Raw genomic sequence first — 20,818 nt, 5'->3', positions numbered from 1 at the left:
TATATATATATATATATGATTTAATTTAACGATATACACTTCGTAATTGGGCTTAACTCCCATTTACCCTGTATATTCTTCTTTTGAATTTTTGAATATCGAGAGATCTTTGATTGTTGTCTCTTGTTAATTCTTAATAATATATGATACATACCATATTAAAAATATGTATTACAGAATGAAAGAACTTCTCGAGGATATAGAGCCGTTTATTAGCGATCACGAAATAATCGACGATTTACACAGAATAATCGCGACATTGGAATCAATGGAGATCTTCAAAAACCTAGGACTGCTGGACATGAAATGTATTAAATTTAAATTTAAGCTTCGTTAGATTACGCGGTGATTTTTTTATTACTAACAATTTATATTACAGACGTTGTCAATGAAATGTTCGACAATTGGGACTTCGTACGAACGTATTTAATCGACAAAATTGGTATTACCAACGAGATCGCTCTCACTTTAGGTGAGGCAAAGATAGATATGATTTCAGTTTTCATGCAACAACGTGGTATCATTAGTCTGAAAAATACCATTTGCTCTCCTGAAAAGCTTGGCAATATGTTGCACTTCAACAACAATCTTGTGACTGCCGAGGAAGTTAGTTCTGCGCTCTGCCAATTGGAAGATTCTCAAACACAGGATATTACTATCATGTTAATGAAGAACTTGAATTTTGAATATATTTTCAAAAATGTAATTTTACAGCGTTTACTTATATATCACAAAGAAAATTTGTTAAATTCTTTGCACATATAAATGTATATCACATATACAGTATAAATAAATGATTTTCTTCATTTTAGCTAATGAACGTTAACGTGAAAAGTATATTGACTAACGCAAATCTAACCGAGAGCGAAGGAAAAATTATATTGGACAATCTTAGTGTTGCCGCGGAATTATTTCCATTATTCAAAGACAGGCTATCAGCTAGTTTTTCTGTTGGAAAGATAACAGACGAAAGTAACGAGGAAGAAATTGACGAAGCGAGTAAGTCGTGTAATGTAATATATCGGCATTATTTTTGAAATTAAATTTTCACTTCTTTTATTAAATTTTATAATTTTTTTAGATTCGCAATTTCTGCAGGAATCTAGCAAGTTACTTTGTGGTAAAACATTGTTCCAAAATCAAGGGCAACTTTATAAAATTATCACTAGCTTGAAGGATAGTAACAACGCGTCCGATCAGAGAGAACTCAATTCCTTGCCAGGTGAGACATAAATGAAAATTGCAAAGCTGACCATTAAATAATACGGTTTATTGTAAAAAAAATTTTAAATTTCAGACTCTTGCAAAGAAACGTATAAAACTGTACTTGCTATGCCCGGTGGAAAGATCATCTGGTCGTATGTTAAGCCTTTGCTACGCGGGCAAATTCTGTATGCACCTAATACCCCCGTGATTTCTGAAGTCATGGCGTTGACGAACGAAACCTTCGTGCAGATGGATAACTTTGGCGTGCTGGTAAATAGCGTTGAGAAGACTCTCAAGGCTGTAGCCAATCTTACAGAGATGGGCGATACTTTAAAGGAATTACAGAACATACTGTCTTCCGATGTCATGAAGGTTGCAATCAAGTCGATGAGTAGTGGCAATTTCGAAGGTATTGTCCGTGTTTTAATCTTGAAGCTTTGACATTTTAATTCTTCGGACCGGTGGATCTATTGGATTTATTTAATTATAAATTTTCTTGTCAAATATGTCAAACGATCAATTCAATTTTCTTTTTACAACAGCAAAGAACTCCATACAATTATAAGAAAAACTCAGTCAGTGAAATGATATGTTTTACATATAATATACTTACAATGTGGTAAACAAAAGATATCATAAACATAAGGACCAAATAGTTTATGAGCTTGGTGTAAAAGTATAAAATTTGTGCTTACACAGAGTATATTTAATGTATCATAACTCAGAAACTGTATAAAAAATTTTTTCTAAATTCTTTTGAGTAAAATTCCACTCTAAAGAATGAAAATTTTGTCACTTTTTGAAATAGTGACAGAATCTTCAATCTTTAAGAATGAGATTTTATTCTTTAGAGGGAGATTCCACTCGAAAAAATTTTACATTTTACAAAATAGATTTATAAGTTTAGCATATAAAAAATGTAAAACTTATTCTCACAAACTTTGATATATCCTAATTAAAAAATTATTCATTATTGAGCTTTGTGTCTATGTTTTTGATTACATTATAAGTTATATTTATGTGAAAATTGACTCATTTCATCCAATTTTCCATATGATTAGTGCAGGATTGTTTGGATTATTCTTATAAAAATATACTTGATGTTAATTTTTTTTTATGACGAGTTATCATATTGGTTCCTCAAAATTAATTTAATTAACAAAAATTAAGTAGTCGTACAGATCGAATATCAGTAACTGTGTTACAGATATCGGTGTCGTTCCGGAGAGTTAAAGTTGAACTTAAAAATTACGTTAAAATGCACACAAGTGTTCACAATTAAAAACCATTGTTGTGTAGGTGATCTTTCCGAGTTGAATATCAGCGAGCTTGCATGGCGATTGAAAAATTCGACAAAACTGATTTCGATGATTGGCATGCTGAACAACATGATGGGATGCGTGGAGGTGAATAGAACAATAGGATTTTCTACAGAAGAGGAACTAGAAACAGCAGCTAGTCGCTTGACCGAAACGAACGAGTTTTTAGCCGGGGTGATCTTTCTGGATAACACTTCTTCGCACTTAGCGAAGAGATCTCTAGACCACGAATTACCGGACAATATTACCTATAAAATCCGCATGGATGTGGACTACGTGCCGTCCACCAGACGACTAAAGACTCAATTTTGGCTCCCCGGGCCAGAAAGTAGTTTTCTCGAGCATCTCAGATATCTTCGGGGTTTCATTCAACTTCAAGACTCTGTCGATCGCGCGATAGTGAAAGTGAAAACGCGAAGATACGATCTTGAATGGAAAACAGTCACGCAACAGATGCCGTATCCGTGTTGGAAAGACATACCGTAAGTAATCAACATCTTGAGATAAGAACTTTGTAATTGTTGGGGACTTGGATTAATCCATTGAAAATTATGAAATTGCTATACCTTATTATCGCATACTTACTATAGCAATTATTATGATTATTTATCAATGCAACGAAGGAAATAGATGCTATAAATGTTTAAATAATATAATAAGAGGGAAATAAATCTTACAGATTCCAAACGACGCTTTACGAGTCTCAAGGTATGCAAGTATGCTTTTTCTTCGCGTTAATGATGTGCGTTGGATCGGCCGTCAGACATATCGTTTGGGAAAGAGAATCACAAAATTCTATGGTACGATTGTTAAAATAATGTTAATGCAACGTATAAAGTCTATTTTGTCTACAATTCATATGAGAATTTAGGACTTTATAATTATAGATTTATAATTTTAAATTCTATATATAAATAATTCTATATATAAATGTGTTAAATTTCATTATAATTATAATAGAATTTATAATTTTCACTTATTGTCGTTTATAATTTTATGCTATGCAATAAGGAAGACATTTGAAGAATCAAATTGTACGTATATCATAAAAAAAAATTATGAATTTTATTAAATTTGATTAAATAAATAGAATTTTAACATTTGACACAAATTATAAATCATAAAATGGTTTTTATCAAATTTTGACATCTTGATACTATAATTATCCACGTTATAATTAATTTTTCAGGTAATGAGCGTAATGGGACTAAAGCCATGGCGAAATACTCTGGCTTGGTTTATCACGACTTACGCGGAGCTGTCAATCGTAATGATTTGCATCTCTATAATTTTATTGGCTGGGAAAATTCTTCCACGATCGGATCCTTTCTTAGTGCTTGTTCTGCTTTTTGATTATATTTTTTCTATAGTGACTTTCTGGTAAGTAACTACTTCAAGAATATCTTCCAGTTGCAGTTGCATGTATTTGGACATGAGATTACATTTCCTATTCCGGGAGTTAACTACTGTAAATCTTAATTACATTTCAGCTACATGATCTCGACGATGTTTAGCTCCGCCAGTCTCTCCGCGATTACCACAGTTGTCATGTTCCTGTTAACTTATATGCCATATGTCATTGTTATCGCCATGGAGGCTGTATTCGGATTAGGATACAAACTTCTAATCGTGAGTCGAGCTAGCAATCTAATCATATTCATATACTGAAAGAATATACTAAATTTGAATAAATTATTTGTTTGAATAGTACCAACTAGATATTTACTAAATATAAAGTATACACACGCGCACGCACACGCGCGCGCGCGCGCGCGCGCACACACACACACACACACACACACACACACACACGCACGCACGCACGCGCGCGCGCGCACACACACACACACGCACACATACACACAATACAAGAACTATTAATTTATCATTTCTTTTTTTGAAGTAAAAATTCATTTATTGTAACTAAATGGTTAGCACTATTCATAATTGGTACTATTTAAATAAATATTAATTAAAATTTAATATACTATTTCTCGGTATTTAATTTAAAGCTAAAGTACAACTAAAAGTATTGCAATTGAATGCATGACATTTATGTCCAATCATTTAATCTTCTGGAGTTGATATCAAAATTTATAACATAGTAATTAACGTTAGTTCTATAAGACCCATTCAATTTTTGTTAATTAAAATCTCTACTTTCAAAAAATTAAAATGACATAACTCATATAAAAAGAAATTAAAGAATACGAAGTATATTTTTTAATAAAAAATAATCCAAATTTGTAGAAATAACATTAAAAAATTGAATTGTTTAACATTTTTGACAAAGAGATTTATGACCAAGAAATTTACCATCAATCTGGAGGGGTATAATTAAATGGGTTCGATAGACGTCAGGTCCGGAAGGTTAATGAAGAACTCATTCTATCGTCCAGAATATTGCGAAACAATTTATTTTTCAGTGCCTGAGCATGTCGACCAGCTTCTGTTATGGATGTCTGTTCGCGGTGCGAAAGGAAGTACAAGGCATTGGTCTTTCTTGGGCACATGTGTGGGAGGAATCGAGTCCTGGTGATCCGATGACTTTGGGAATATTATTGATAATGATCGCCTTCGATGGTTGTTTGTATGCCATAATCGGTTACCTCATCGCTAGATACACTGATTCAGGTATAAACCCAATGCTCCTCCCATCTACTTTCTAAAATAATTCTTTGACATTTTGGTGAAGGTTAAAAGACTAGTAGAAATTGGCTAACACTGACATTATTTCTCTCTCTTCTTTTTCGTATGAGATAAATCATAATGTGATAAATTGCGCAAATTAGTATTTCTTGATAAAATATTGATTTTATTAACAAAAAAATTTTTCGCTAAATTCTCTTGATCCTGTAGGTGATATTTCAGAATTGTATGTCTGTCTTTCTGTATTTTAGTGCCCCATTATTGCCATAATTCTCTCGATAAAATTGACTAAAAGCTATTAGAGCTATTCAATGGAATTATTTAAAATAAATATAACAATAATTAAAACTATTTGCTTTAAAAAAAAGTCATGGAATGATTAGTTTTAATAATTTTTTATGAAAAAATGCAAAAGTTATTTCAAATCGCAAAACGTTTCGTAATTTATTCTAATTAATATATTAATATATTAATTAATTTATATATCATCTACATATATCATCTACATATATCAATTTGACGATTAATTATTAAATCAATAATTAATTTGATTAAGAAATTAATTACTTAAATTATATTTTATAAAGAAATTAATTTTTTCCTCTATTTAAAATAATTTCATATAATACTATTCATAAAAATACTCTAACGCGTTTCTTCCACATGATTCTCATATCGAGAAAATAATGATGAGATCACGCATATCATTCTGGTATCATTACATTTTCGCAAACTTTTTGCACTTACATTTCACATATACTCTAACTCTTCCGTATAATCACGAGATGCATCTGCGAGAAAGATCCAGGAGTGCGGATCCGACATGATGAGAGAGGTCGTGTCGTTTAAGAGAAGTCGATGAGGAGACCTGGTGAGTTATCTGCGAAACGGACGAGCATTACCGATAATTTTCCAGGTAGGGGCTTTCACAGTTTGAGGTCCCGTAGCTTATGGTGGACCGACACACGCTCTCTCTATGGCAGGCCAAGTTACCTCGCCTTCGTCAACAATCTCTATTTCACTAACGACGTTTTTCATCCCTCAGCTGCTTACCAAGGTATCGCACTCTTCCCTTTGCACACGCATGTCACGAAAGTTTGTTTCAGCTTGCCTCTCGCGCTACCGATGACGAGCTCACATGTTGGCTTTACGAGGGGGCAGGGGTAAAAAAACCGCTTTGATAGATGTAAACTGGGTTAAATTTCGCTTCAATGGTAGAACGGTGGAAATGATCGTCAACAATTTTCACATAATAATTTAGACATTCCTGTAAAAATTTGTGAAAATTTTCGTCAAAGAAAAGACTTATTTCCAAGAAAAGAGCAATTCAAGCGACAATATCATTTGTAATCTAATATTACATTTCAAAGTAATATTAGATTAATAATATACTTTAATAGTTATACTTTAGTAGTTATAAGTTAATATTATTAAGTTAATTTTCTTATTTATGGTTGTAATTATATCCCGCATCACTGTTCTTCTTTTTATTCATGCGATTATGTAGGTATTATGCTTTTTGTATTTTCACACATTTCTGAATGCTTTTATATTCAATTTGATGTTTAAGCATACGATCACATCTGCTTGAAGTTTATATGAATGTTGCATATTTTTCGATTTTCTTTCCAGTTATATCTTTACAATATTTTAAGAACAAGTATATTAAGGCCAAATAATCGTTCGTATATTATGTATCAATTCGAATTTTTATTTTCTACGTTCGAATAATTTATATGATATCTGCACGTACAATATTGCACGCGTCGCATGGAATAAAGTTTAAAAAGGAACATTTGTGTTTGTTCTCGGACTCGATAGAAGGTATCAGAATTTAAGAGAATTTAAGAGAAATGTTCGTACTTGTGGTATGTATATGGAGTTGCTTTTTGTTTGAAAACAGTTTTTAAACTCGCTTTTTTTTACTTAAATTTAAAATCGGTAAGAGCTTGTTTTCGATTATATATCGTTTTTATATTCTTGATAACAAATTGGTGTTTGTTGCCGAATGTGCAGATGACGAGAGCGATCTGAGTAACTTGACGGTCACAGAGAAGCAAATCGGTGTGAAATTCGAAGGAGTCAGGAAGGTTTATCATACTGAACGAGGTGATGTCATTGCAGTGGAGGACTTCACTTTGAAGCTCTGCGAGGGTGAAGTAACAAGCCTGCTTGGAAGAAACGGCGCGGGAAAAACTACTATTATGTACGCCAATCGTTTTTCGAATTGATCGTTATTTTTAATATATTTTGATATGCTTGAAATCTATTCAATATCACGATTGAATGATGCTCGTCAATTTTGCTCTTTCATTACAGCAAGATGCTAACGGGAATGGTGGCACCAACCAATGGCGAAATTTGGTTAAACGGTGAGGAAGGTTGTAAGCCCGAGATAGGAGTATGTCCTCAGGAAAACGTTCTCATCGGAACTTTGACGCCGAGAGAGCACTTGATCTTTTATTGGAAGCTTAAGAAACCTAACGATGACAATAACAGTATGCAGAGGAACGTTAATGAGTAAGATGTTAAAGATGCTAAACTAGAAAAAATTAGCAATTATTACAGTAAATTAAATTATTAGTATTTGTGGCTCCAAGAATAAATCCAGTATAAATGAATATGAAGTTCCGCGGTTGTTGTATTCATAAAACAATGAGATATAATTCGCAAATAATTGGAATGTATTTACCAAATAGAATTAACTGCAAAACAATTGTTACTTTAGCAATAATAAATAAGATACACTAAATTTATATGAATAAATTAAATAAATAAAGAAGCGTCAAATTTAAGCATTATAATCAAGATTGGATCTTAATAATATTTCTGTGTAAATTTTAAATATGCACTGCAAAACTGATCTTGTACTTATAGTAAAAAATTATCTAGATACAAAAAATTAATTAAAATGGATATATGATTTGCAAGGACTGTAATATTGTATATATTATATATATATATTTTGTATCTAATCAATATAATATCTAAAATCAATAACAGAAACAGATTACAATGATTCATATCTGAATCTTTTGTAAAATTTATCAAAGTCTCTCTGTAACATTCAGTCAGATAATTGCGAATGTCACTCATATTTAATAGTGATTCATATTTGATTATGAGACTTAAAATTTTTTGCATATATTGTTAGAATATTGTGCTATAAATTCTACGCGTATGACACATAATTTTTTAGCAGACTGTTTTATAAAAAACAGTAATAATTCTAACTGGAGCAAAATATTTTTTTGCGTGTATCTTTCATATAAACTGCACGCCGATTGTCAGATTTAAAATGTAATCACAATGAAAAATGTAATCTGAAACTGAAATATTAACATCACAAATAAAATTAATTAATTAAATAAATTAAAAATATTTAAAAATATTTATTTAATAATAATCAAATCATTATTAAATTGACAATTTAATCGATGTTTATATTATTTAATCGATGTTTATATAATTTATACGTATAACTGAAAGATATAGAAATATATTGAGTTAGGAAAAAAATTTTTTTATATATTTGTAAAAAAAATTTTTTCCTCGACCTATTATTAAGCATCAAAGATCAGTTTTGATAGAATTTATTTTTGGCGCTTCTTTCCTTGAAAATTTTTCAATTTTTTCGTTTAATATATTCCCTTTGTGCGTGAAAAAAGTCTTCTTTTAATTTCATAGGAAAATCGTTTTGTAATAGGTACGTTATAGTTATGTAATACGATTTATCAATTGAAGACAAACGTTACGGATCTCTTTTTGCTCTCCTACAGAATGATGGCCTCTCTAGAACTTGGGCGTCAGGAACATGAGCCTGTGTCGCGTTTATCAGGCGGTACACGACGTAGGCTCTGTGTAGCTCTGGCTTTTCTTGGTTCGCCACGTTTGGTGATCTTGGATGAGCCCGGCGCCGGTGTGGATCCCGCAGCCCGACGACGGATCTGGCGACTGATAGACCAACATAGGATCGGCAGGACCGTGCTCCTCTCGACTCACCATCTGGACGAGGCTGACATGCTAAGTGACACAGTTGTGGTGATGCATAAAGGGAAGATCTTGTGTACTGGTTCGCCACTATCCTTGAAAATGACACATGGCACGGGATACAAACTGAACATGTCTTTCCCGTCCGATCACTACGCCAATGGAGATGCGGGGATAGGAGGAATAGCAGAGACAATCGAGAAAAAGAACTTGAAAGCTCTTCGTACTGTTATCGAAGAAATTATATCGAACACCGTGATAAATGAGGTCTCCGAGACAGAGATTACCATTGCGTTGCCTTTTCAGGGAAAGAATGGCATTAACAATGAGTAAATTTTTAAAATATTAACCTTATGATTATTTTTCAGTCCTTTATTACACACGGTATAGGGCTATTCGAGTCTGGATTAATTTTCATCACATTTGCAAGTATCCAAAAAAATTATTAATTACTAATTCTTACATATATTTTTTAGCATCTTTAAAAAATATTTATAAAGCTGTTTATTAAAAAAAAGAATAGAGATTATATGAATGCACCTTAGTATTTCCACACAAGAAAAGAAATACACAGAATACGAATGATCCTATGTGTGTATACTATATAAGGGTTAATTTTTAACGTACATATCATTATACTGATTAATTTTATAATTGAGTATCAAGTTTTTGTTTTTTTATTCGTGTAAAGAAACTCGTATAAATTCGCATACAATATACAAGATTCAAGAAAAAATATGTATTAAGTGAAATCTATATTATACTGCAGAGTAATTTATTTGTAATTCCCATCTTTGTAAATATTTGATATTTCAAGCCTCATGATCTTAAAGGGAATCGTTGAAATCGTATTCGAGACAAAATCGATTAAACACTTGCGTTTGCGTTCGAATAAAATCAGGAATGTTTCAGCATCACGCAAGTGGCAAAGGCGCTGGAGGACAATCGTAAGCTCTTGGGATTCTCGCACTTCTCATTGGAGTGTGACACTCTAGAAAGAGTCTTCTTGGATCTTTGCGCGCGAGCAGACAGAGGATCGAGCGCTATCAGAGCGAGTGAAGATAGTGTTGTTAATGTGGAACTCGCCGGTAAGAAATATTCCGCATGCACGCCCCGTGAAATACATTTATATATTACTTTTATGAAATACATTTATATATTTACTTTTCTAATTAAAAGATCTATATATTTAACTTTTGATTATTTAGTTTTTTGGGGAATTTAGAAGAAATAAGAAGAAAAGAAGAAGAGAAAAAGAGTTAAAAATAAAATAGATAATAAAAAATTATAATATTTAAAAAATGCAAAAATGCAAAACTTAAAAATGAGTTTTGTAAGTTTAAAATTACAACATATTAAAAAAAAAGTATGTAAAGAAAAAGGAAATAAAATAATAAGCCATTAATTATTACAGTATCGTACCATTCAAAATTACCATCTTGAATATTTAATTAAGCGTTATGTCCAGATTAAAAAAAAATTAGATTTATTATTTTGCAAAGAAAGAAGTTTAATTGACTTTAAATCAACGGCACTTAAGTTCATCGAGAAAAATAAAAGTTTTCACTTTGCGCAGAAGTTCCTGTATCGGATGACAACATTGATTTAATTACCGATATGATAGTGAGACCGTCGCCAATTCGACAGATGAAAGCTATAATAAAAAAAAGGCTATGGCATTTCGCGAGAGATTGGAGAGCACCGTTGGTTGCGCTCGTTTTACCAACCATGTTCGTCGCTGTTGCCATGGGATTTTCTCTGGTACGGCCACCGTCCGAAAACGAACCACCTCTGGATTTGACTCCAAAACTTTATGACATTCATCCGACTTACTTTTATAGGTAGAAAAAATTTAATATAAAGATTTTAATAGAAAGAACAAAATAAAAATAAAACGTAGTAAAAATTTCATAGGTATAAAAATATCAGTTGCTAACAAAATACGATCTATTTATATTTACATTCCTGCAGATTAGAACTTTAAACTTGATCAAACTAAATTAAGTTAAATGTTCATTTTCTATTAATATTCTTAATATTTTTAAATACTTTATCATTGCAGTATTGACAGTAATGACCCGTTCCTAGAACGTGTGTCTATGCAGCTGCACGATCGCTTCGGGGATGATTATGCTGGCGCATGGCAAACTTTACCTAATGTATGAATGAATTATAATTATTTAAAAAAATCCTTACTTATTTTGGGATCTTTGCGTATAGTAATAAATTGCATACTAATCGATAGAGGAATAGGTTATTAAATTCGTGCTGAAAAAATCGCTAAAAAGAATTAATTTTTTCCGATTTTTAAAAAAATTATTGCCATTTTGAAATAATTTTTAAATTGTAAATGGTTTTGTTACATAATACGAATCCTCTAATTATTCTGCATATAAACGTATTAAAGTAGAATCATCGAAAAATTAATTACTTTGCAAGATATTTTATATTTTATTCTGACACATTTTTGCACAAAATATAAAATATCTCGTAATATATTCATTTTTTATTGCCTTAATATTTTTATACATTTACAGAATAATGGGATAACAATTGGTATAAAAAAACATACTTAGTTTGCTTTTCAAAAATGATATGTAATTGCAAATTGTTTAATTGTTTTTAAAAGTAAGTATATATTTTTACATCAATTAATTCATCTCAATATCTTGTGTAATAAACATATTAAAATACAATTATCCAAGAATTAATATCTTACGAAATATTTTATATTTCATGTAAAAATGTGTCAATATGTCCAATGTGTTTCAAAGAGTATATTTTTGAACAGTATTGACTTAGAGGAGTATCTTTGGAATATTTTGATTTTCTAGTAATAATCTTTAAGTTTCATTACTATATGCAAGAAACCCAGAACCCATATAAAAATGGCCAAGATTGCTTTGAAAGAACTTCAAACAAGTTCTAATTATAAACAATTGCGCATTTATTTCTTGAATAATTCATAGGATACCGGAACCTGTGAATGTTTGGATGGTCAACAAACTTGTCGAGGCGTTTCTAAAGCTGTCGAAGGTCTTCTTCAAATCCTGCCTGGCCGACCCACTTTAGATTGGATAGTTTCAACTCATCAGGAATATATAGAGAAACGGTAGATTTTGGTGGAAAGTGAAGAAGTTATCCAGTAAATACCAACCCATACAATACAAAATCATTCCAACAATTGCTGTAACATTGCAAACGTTGCAGATATGTTGTTACAAGCTTCTGTGCTGTATGGGCAATTAAAAGTAAACATCAATGTTATGTAATTTCACAATTAACAATATAAATGTAGTATCTATTTTACAATAGCGTAGTCATAAGTGGTTGTAGCTGTAAAAATCGATCAATCTAGAACGTGAAAAATATTCGACTGTAATTGGTCAATTTTTACAACTACCACATTTATAATTATAGCTTACAGCTGTTGTAGAACTGTATAATATACACATATGTGATACGTTACATACTAGTTACAATGCTAAATATAAAATTATAACATTGATTACGTTACTTTTACGTTACTTTTAGTTAGCGTTTATTAGATAGGTATTAAAATTCGATTGAAATTTTCTGAATAAACAATGACTCGCAGATATGGCGGCTGGTCCTTGTCGCACTCCAAGGAAGATCCTCTTTTCATCGTTTGGTACAATAACAAGGGCCACCATTCAATGCCAGCGTATTTGAACGCTCTCAATGATGCAATCCTGCGAGCAACCGGAGTGCGAGGACACTTAACCACACTCAATCATCCTTTGAAGTTATCGAGCGATCAGCTAAATCGAACTTCACTGTAAGCCCTCTAATATTGCGACAAATCATGGAGAAAATCCTTCGTCGAAGATATTTCTCGTTACGTGCACCCATGGGATTAATTAACTGCGGAATTTTATGTGACGGGATGCAGGGGGGTTTCCTCAAACGGATAAACGAAGATATTTGCACGCGGTTCGAAGCTCTTGAATTCAAAAGGGACGGCGAGTTGAAACATCCCGACGCAGACGTTTCGTTTACTTTTAATTAACGTACCGCATCATTTGGTATTCATGCCGATAGCTCGCCGCTCGGCGCGTGTTTCAACATTACATCGCGGAGTTCCTACTTGTATCATCAAATCGCTGACGATACTACTCTTGTTTGCTTTTCGTGGTTAATATTGAAGATTATATACTGCGCAGAAGACCATATCCGATCGTTTCTTTTTTTACAGCAGTTAGATGGTGTCGTTTAACCCGAGAGTAATCATCTTGTTTTTTTTTTTTTACATAAAAGATCATCTGGAATGTTTTTACATGCCAATTAAAACACTATCAACAACATATTGTATATTATTGATTGTTTTCCGATTTATTACTATTTGAGAACATTATAGATTAATTTAATCATAATTTTTAAAAAAGTATGTTGAAAAATTAAATAATTAAACGGAGTAAGCATATTAAGTAGCTCATTATGACAGTAATTCTAAAACATAAAGATTTTTATTAATGTAACACTTTTTTTATGATAGATTTTCGATGGAGTTGCATTTTTAAAGGTTCACAAAAGAGCAGTTATTAAAAAAGAAAGAAAATATAAACAAAAATATTCAAACAAAACAATATTGTGTAGCAATTTATATTTTTTAACGCTGAGGTAAAAATATTCCTCGGGTGACTATTTCTGGGTTAAATGTCATTTCAAAAACGTCAGGAATTTTACGTTATATTTTTATTTCTTCAGATTGCAACATGTGGCGGATGTCGGCGTGGGATTGGTACTTTTGATAGCTTTCAGTTCGGTTGCAGCTCAGGGAGCTAAGGAGATAGTTAGGGAACGATTGTCGGAAGAGAAAAGAATACTTTATTTGGCTGGAGTTCATCCTGTCACGTATTGGACGACAATCTTAATTTGGGATTTTATAGTGAGTAATTTTAGTGGGGAAAAAAAAAATATAGAAATTTCTTCAATATACTAAGAACGAATCATCTAATATATATTTGGAAAATTTATGTTAAGTGACACATTTCATGTTTCACAAACGATTTAAATTTTTATGTTAATTTAATATTTACAAAATGAATATATTACAAGATAGGACCAATTTATGTAAAAATGAACACAAAAAATGTAACACTTAAACATAATTTAAAACAAATTGTAAAAACATATTTCTTCAATAAAATTAGCATTTGTATTTGCATATGTTAAATTAATACGTTTTAGAATGTACTTTTTAAAATTACACTATTTTTATATTTGTTTATTTACTCATAAATTGTTATTATAACATTAACAAATGTTAAATGTTTAATTTAACACAAAATATTCAAATAATAATCATATTATATTAAATTAACACTTGAATATGTTATGTCATAAAAATTTTAATCTGGATTTCGATTTTAACACAAGTACGAAATATTTTTTTATTATATTTTATACGATTTCTAACATTATTAATATTTCTTCTTTTAGGTATTTCTTTGTGCTATTTGTTTAGCGATCATTGTTTTCGAAATCTTCGGTTTGTCAGCCTACGTTGCGAGAGATAATCTAGCTGGAGTTTGTCTTTTATTAATTCTATTTGCGTAAGTTTTCGTATTGAATTGTTTATTCATATAAGATTGAACATAAATATTTTTAAAATATTTCATAATTTTAGATGGGCAGCATTACCGTTTTCGCATCTAGCCGAAAAAACGTTCGATGACTCGAGTCTGTCTAACATGGTGCTTTTCTGCGTAAATACCTTTATAGGCGTGGTCTGTCTAGCGACAATTTTAGTCCTCGACATCGTCGGCCGAAGTAAAACGACCGAAGACGTGAGAAACATACTACATTATATTCTAATGATTTTCCCGCAATATGCTCTCGCCGATGGGTTGATCCAGATCACGACAAATGACATCACCGCTGAATTGTTGGAAAGATTTCACATGGATACTTACAAGTCTCCACTCGGCTGGGATCTTCTCGGCTACCATTATGTATATCTGTTTATAATTGGTACGATTCTATTCGTGTTGAATCTAGTGATCGAGTGTCGATTCTTGCCCAATTTGAGAAGGCAAAACATTAGTTACGAAACAGTCCAGGAAGACGATGACGTTGCTAGGGAAAGATTGAGAGTTGAGGCTGGGATGGTCGATGACACCCTGAAGACCATGAAGCTGCGGAAGGAATACAGGAGTGTGTATGGAACAAATGTCGCTGTGCAAAATTTAAGTTTCGGCGTACAGGCTGGAAAATGCTTCGGCCTCTTGGGGGTGAATGGAGCAGGAAAAAGCACGACATTCAAGATGCTGACAACAGAAATCATTCCTACGGCCGGGAAGATTATTCTGAAGGGGAAAGATATTGGCGCGCAGCCTTTGTGCAACGGTGAGGTTGGATATTGCCCTCAGAGCGACGCCCTGGATGGATTCCTCACGCCCCATCAATGTTTGACGATTCACGGTGAAGTTTGCGGATTGAGCAATGTTCCTAAGGTAGATAAGAAATGAATCAATCTGAAGAAAAGATTAAACTTGTTGATCAGAAATTTAATAAGCTTTTTAAACTTATATACCTCTTATTTGCCTTTATATTTTATAGAAGCATTGAAGATACTCTTGTAAACTTTTACAGATTATTTTATCTCCGAGTTGCAGAGCTAAGTTTTAAGAGTTAAATTTGTAGAAGCAAATATTCGGAATTGAGATATTAAAGATTTTATTTCATTTATAATTTCAGGCAGTGGAGACGACGCTGCAGAGATTAGATCTACTCAAGTATGCTCATCGAAGGGTCTCTAGTCTCAGTGGCGGTAACAAGAGGAAATTATGTGCCGCAATAAGCGTCATGGCTCCTGCCGCAGTAATTCTCATGGACGAGCCCACGAGGTACTTCGCATAATTTTATAACTACATTAAACAATTGTTAATTTCATGCGACAGTTACTTAATTCTATTAATTTTATTTCTCGTTCGTTAATTCCATTAGCGGAATGGATCCCGCCACAAAGAGTTTCGTGACCAAAGCTGTGAAACAAGTGACAAGGAGTCAAGGATGCGTCATACTAACGTCGCATAGCGTTGCCGAATGTGAGAATCTTTGCACAAGGGTGGGCATTCTCGCCAAAGCCGGTCTCAGGTGTATAGGAACACCACAGCATTTGAAACACAAGTAAGATTACATTGACCTTTCTTTTTCGTAGAATAGCGCGTCTCTTTTAACTCCGGATATTTCCCAGTAGACTCATAAACCGTACACAGAAAGCCCGGCGCTTCTATCAGTTCTGATTTTCCGTTCCTGTTCAAAATCCTTTTCTCTGGTCCAACCAGAAAACTTACGGGATCCTTACGGTTCTACAGCTTAACGAATATATTCTTCAATTGAAATCTCTTATCTTTATAGCATCCCATCCTATTTGATAATCCTCTTGAGAGAGATAAGCAATACAGCGAAAGTATAGAGAGTAGGAAGAAACTCTGGTGGTTGAGGTTCATTAGATCTCCGATCGGTCTAAACCTACAAATATTTTTCCCCCCCTCTAACAATTTAAAATTTACTAACATTTCTAACAAAGAAAATTTTAACGAGTTATCGTAATGTATTTTAATTAGATCATCGGAAAATATAATCAAGACCTTTCATAATACTAATATATTCTTACGTTTAAGATTAAGTTGTTCACTGAGTTTGATTTTTTAATTAAAAGCGTGAGAAAAATGATTGACTTGACATTATCACTAATGCGATAACAAAACTAGTCTTTTATACTGAGAGAAAAAAATGGTTACAATTGTCATATTTTAAATATAATTTATAATTATTTTCGAAGTGAGCTATATATTTTTCTAGAAAAATTATGAACATATAATAATTAGTACTAATAATTATTATTATATACATATTAATAATTATTAATTATACAGTAATAATTATTAGTAATAATAATTATATTTATAGTAGAATTGTAAATATAATTATTATCACTAACATACAGCAGTAATAATTGTTAAAATGGAATTACGATTTTATCATGCAATTATAATCACAAATATCAAATACATTTTTCTCAATGTATAAATTATCTTAACTGAAATTAATTGAATATGTACGAAGAAATCTTTATTAAACACGACATGATTTATTTAAAATCATAATGTAGTGTGTGATAAATATTTAACTGCTATGGTCCCAAAGTGCCTTCGTAAAGGATCTCGGAAAATGTTTTCTATCTCCTTCCATACCGATTCTTTCGTTCCCGCGGTGTTTCTCGAGCCATCGAGGGCAGAATTTACGATATGGTCCTGTTCATGTTAGCAGCCTATTCTGCAATCTGCTCTCGTATGTCACAGAGAGTACGTTGAATGATAAAGAATGGCGAATGTACTTCGTTATAGTATAGAAAGCGCAGTAAAAGCTGATCTTCTGTGTCCTTTGTCCAAGCCAGGAACTTGAAATATAGATCCGCGTCCCCCGCGATCGAATGCAACGAGAAAGCGAATAAATCATGAATTTAAGAATGCTAATAAAACTGGTTTCTCTCTTACGGCCCCTGCAAATCTTTTAACAGCTCTTCTGAATAACTTCTCCATCGCTGCTTCTTTACTACGACCATCAACAGTTAATTCGAATGTCATTTGACATACGTTGAGAACTTGCCTTGAAAACTGTAAAGCCGACTTGACTTTTAGATTCGGCGAAGGATACGTCGCCTTCCTGAGATTCGGCCAACCAGTCTCCACTACGGATCTTAGGAAGGTTATCCTGAAATATCTGCCACAGGCGATGATCTCTTCGAGGCAAGCAACGGCTGCTCGGCTCTTGCTACCACGAAGCCAGGACATGGCGCTCAGCGTGAGCTTCAGCATGCTGAAGCTTCTGGCGGAGGAGCTTAAGGCCACGGACTACACACTCACACAGAGCTCGCTGGATCAGGTCAGTGAATTCCATTCAACGATACTGTATTTCGTGGATTTTTGTCGAGTTTGATTTTCAAATATGTCGTCTTTCGTATTATTTCGAACGTGCTCCCGAAATTGAAGCAGCTATTGTCGTACGTGAAATTATGCCAGTTCGATCCTCGCGAATTCATCATTTTTATTTTCTAAAATTGTATCACGAGTTTAAGATATTTCAGATACACATATAACTACTGATGGCTTAAGGCAAGAGTACACGATAAATATACAAGAACACGATTTTACTGAAAAGTCTAAAAATTTAATTAAATTTTTTAAATTTAAAAATAATTTTGTTGAGCAATCAAAATAAGTACATAAATATAATAAACAATACTATATAAAATTTTATATATTTTAATATATTTTGATCAATCAGTTTGAACGTTCCATACTCATTTTGATGATCCAACAAAATTATTTTGAGATCTGTACCTAGTTATATTTTTAAATATTTTAGCAAAATTGTTCTTTCCGTAGACGGTTTTATAGAAAACACAGTCGATACAAGTGTCGATACATTACATCTTTGTTATTTTGAATACCAAGAAGGATAAAATTATATCGAATTAAGATAAAAGCATATAATAAAGAAAGTATCAACCGATTGTTGTTTGTGGAAAACAATTAAAAATTGTGTTATATTTACTGAAAGAAAAAAAAATGTACTAAATTATAATAAATTTTTATTTAAATAGTACTAGTTGAATATTTATTAAACGTTAACATATTTATTTGGTACAAAAATCATTAATTTTATTTAATTATTTTTTTTTTATTTAATAAATATTTATTTACTAAATAAATAAATGTTAAGTTAGTACCATTCAAACAAATATTTATTAAAATTTAGTACACATCTTCTCTCAGTGTAAGTACCTATGTATTTATGTATTTGCGCAGTTACAAACCTTGTCAAGGCTTTTTCATAAACGACACAACAGTCGACCGACACTTTATCTATCGACACTTTATCTTCTTATCTTTAAAGGCTCGTCTACATAAATTTTGTAGACGATCATAAGTCTTAAGTGGAAACTAATTAATTACAATCCAATATAAGGAGAATTCGGAGATTTCTAGGATTTCAATTTCCTACGATTTGAGATCCTACGACCGTTTACGATTTTTGTGTAGACGAGCCTTAAAAGATATTTAATTCTCGCGACGTAATCTTTGGGTATTCCGCAATGAATACACGCCGGCGATATTCTAAGGGCTTGTCTTCAGCAGATGATGCACCGCCGCCGCACAGCGCCTCCTCCTGTCGTCCAAAGACGATCCGCGTTTTCGTCCCTCCGATCCTGACGGATATTAATGGATCCGCTCGTCTCGTAGCTCGCTTACATACTCCCACGCGATGGTTTACAAGCTGCAGGGAGGCGGGAAACTCGTCTCACACACCGGCTTGCCTCTAAGCTCGTCTAAATGCTTCTGGGTATCTGTAACGCGCGTAGTGCTCTTTTCTGCCTTCCCCATCGTGCAAAAACTGTTGTTAATTAACTGTTCACTTCTCTCTTTTCTCATTTTCCTTCTCCTCCGAAATAATTTACCACCTGAATAATGAAGCCTGAATCTTGTCGAAACTGCGAGTGTAAATCTTATGCTCGCGATACCGAATTCCGCTTCCGAATTTCGAAGCCTTGTACGTCGTGTTGTTGTAATGACAATTATCTTTCACGTCACTTCAATGAGAGCGGATTGCAGATACTTCTCGGTAAATGCATATTGTTGGCGTACGCAAGTCAGCGCGATTTGGTAAATGCATGTCAAAGTGCCGAAGTCCCTTCTACGCGCGTTTCTCGAGTCGTGTATTTAACGTTACTATTCGCTGCGAACACAACGATGCAATTGAAGTGCAATCAAATTAATTGCAATCAAATGAAAATCATATGACGTGCCGGTAGCTTTCTTTCGTGTTGCCATGCAGCATGGCATATAAAAAAACTTAAGCAGTAAAACGTAAGTAGTGAGGAAATCAACATATTGAATTTGCTACGGCACGATATGGCTTTACGGTCTTTACTGTGATTGGCCAATTTCTTTACTACTTATATTTCATTGCTTAAGTGCCAGTTTTTTATGTGCCATGGCCCTTACCATGAATAAAGAATTTTTTGCCGTTCTGTTTGAATCTTTGTCCTCATGCAACGTTCCAGTAAATTCGGAGACACCAACTACGTTTATGCGAAATTGCAGGCAGTCCTATCTCTTTTTCCGCATGATATTTGCAAACTTACGGACACGCGCATGACGTCCCGCGCTTTTTCTCTCGCACGTAAAGCTCTCGCGTTTTTACCTGGGAATAAAATTTTTTTAAAGCGACACAACTGTTGTGTAATTGAGTGGCCTATATGTCCAACTTGTGACAAACAAATTATATCCAATGTGTTTATTGTCGCAGCGCCGAGAAAGAGTGTATTTACATGCAGAGAAGTGCACGCTAAGAGATGCGATTTAAAAAATTGTGCATCATGATCTTCATTAAGAATTACAGCGAATGTGTATATCATTTTTATCATATAATTTGGAATTATGCAAAATTCTGTATTGTAAACGAATTGAATCGCGTATCATATGGCATGTATCATTTTAAATTACAGATTTTTAAATTTTATATGATTTAAACAATTAAAATAGATAATAAAATTTCAATGAATGAACATATAGATGTATAAAATAAATTTTCAAAACTATCAATTTTATAAAGAATAAGAA

The 20,818-nt window shown here is 32.8% G+C and overlaps 1 protein-coding gene across 1 annotated transcript in view; it reads left to right on the top strand.

The window, feature by feature from the left end:
- LOC108694580 overlaps nt 1–20,818 on the top strand; it is a 50,158-nt gene that overhangs the window by 24,303 nt on the left and 5,037 nt on the right. The window contains exons 25-49 of the mRNA XM_018204153.1: nt 178–308; nt 380–702; nt 813–999; nt 1,082–1,222; nt 1,298–1,615; nt 2,506–3,007; nt 3,205–3,325; nt 3,715–3,905; nt 4,016–4,154; nt 4,952–5,159; nt 6,091–6,231; nt 7,191–7,380; nt 7,494–7,694; nt 8,954–9,493; nt 10,077–10,252; nt 10,741–11,005; nt 11,227–11,323; nt 12,134–12,276; nt 12,763–12,963; nt 13,893–14,073; nt 14,628–14,740; nt 14,815–15,640; nt 15,885–16,033; nt 16,134–16,316; nt 17,834–18,077. Of these exons, the coding sequence (XP_018059642.1) occupies nt 178–308; nt 380–702; nt 813–999; nt 1,082–1,222; nt 1,298–1,615; nt 2,506–3,007; nt 3,205–3,325; nt 3,715–3,905; nt 4,016–4,154; nt 4,952–5,159; nt 6,091–6,231; nt 7,191–7,380; nt 7,494–7,694; nt 8,954–9,493; nt 10,077–10,252; nt 10,741–11,005; nt 11,227–11,323; nt 12,134–12,276; nt 12,763–12,963; nt 13,893–14,073; nt 14,628–14,740; nt 14,815–15,640; nt 15,885–16,033; nt 16,134–16,316; nt 17,834–18,077 (5,911 nt within the window). The remainder of the gene's footprint in view (nt 1–177; nt 309–379; nt 703–812; nt 1,000–1,081; nt 1,223–1,297; nt 1,616–2,505; nt 3,008–3,204; nt 3,326–3,714; nt 3,906–4,015; nt 4,155–4,951; nt 5,160–6,090; nt 6,232–7,190; nt 7,381–7,493; nt 7,695–8,953; nt 9,494–10,076; nt 10,253–10,740; nt 11,006–11,226; nt 11,324–12,133; nt 12,277–12,762; nt 12,964–13,892; nt 14,074–14,627; nt 14,741–14,814; nt 15,641–15,884; nt 16,034–16,133; nt 16,317–17,833; nt 18,078–20,818) is intronic.

The sequence above is a fragment of the Atta colombica genome, unplaced genomic scaffold (genome assembly GCF_001594045.1).
Source record: "Atta colombica isolate Treedump-2 unplaced genomic scaffold, Acol1.0 scaffold120, whole genome shotgun sequence".
In the NCBI taxonomy this organism is placed as follows: Eukaryota; Metazoa; Arthropoda; class Insecta; order Hymenoptera; family Formicidae; genus Atta; species Atta colombica.
This window is presented reverse-complemented; position numbering and strand designations above follow the sequence as displayed.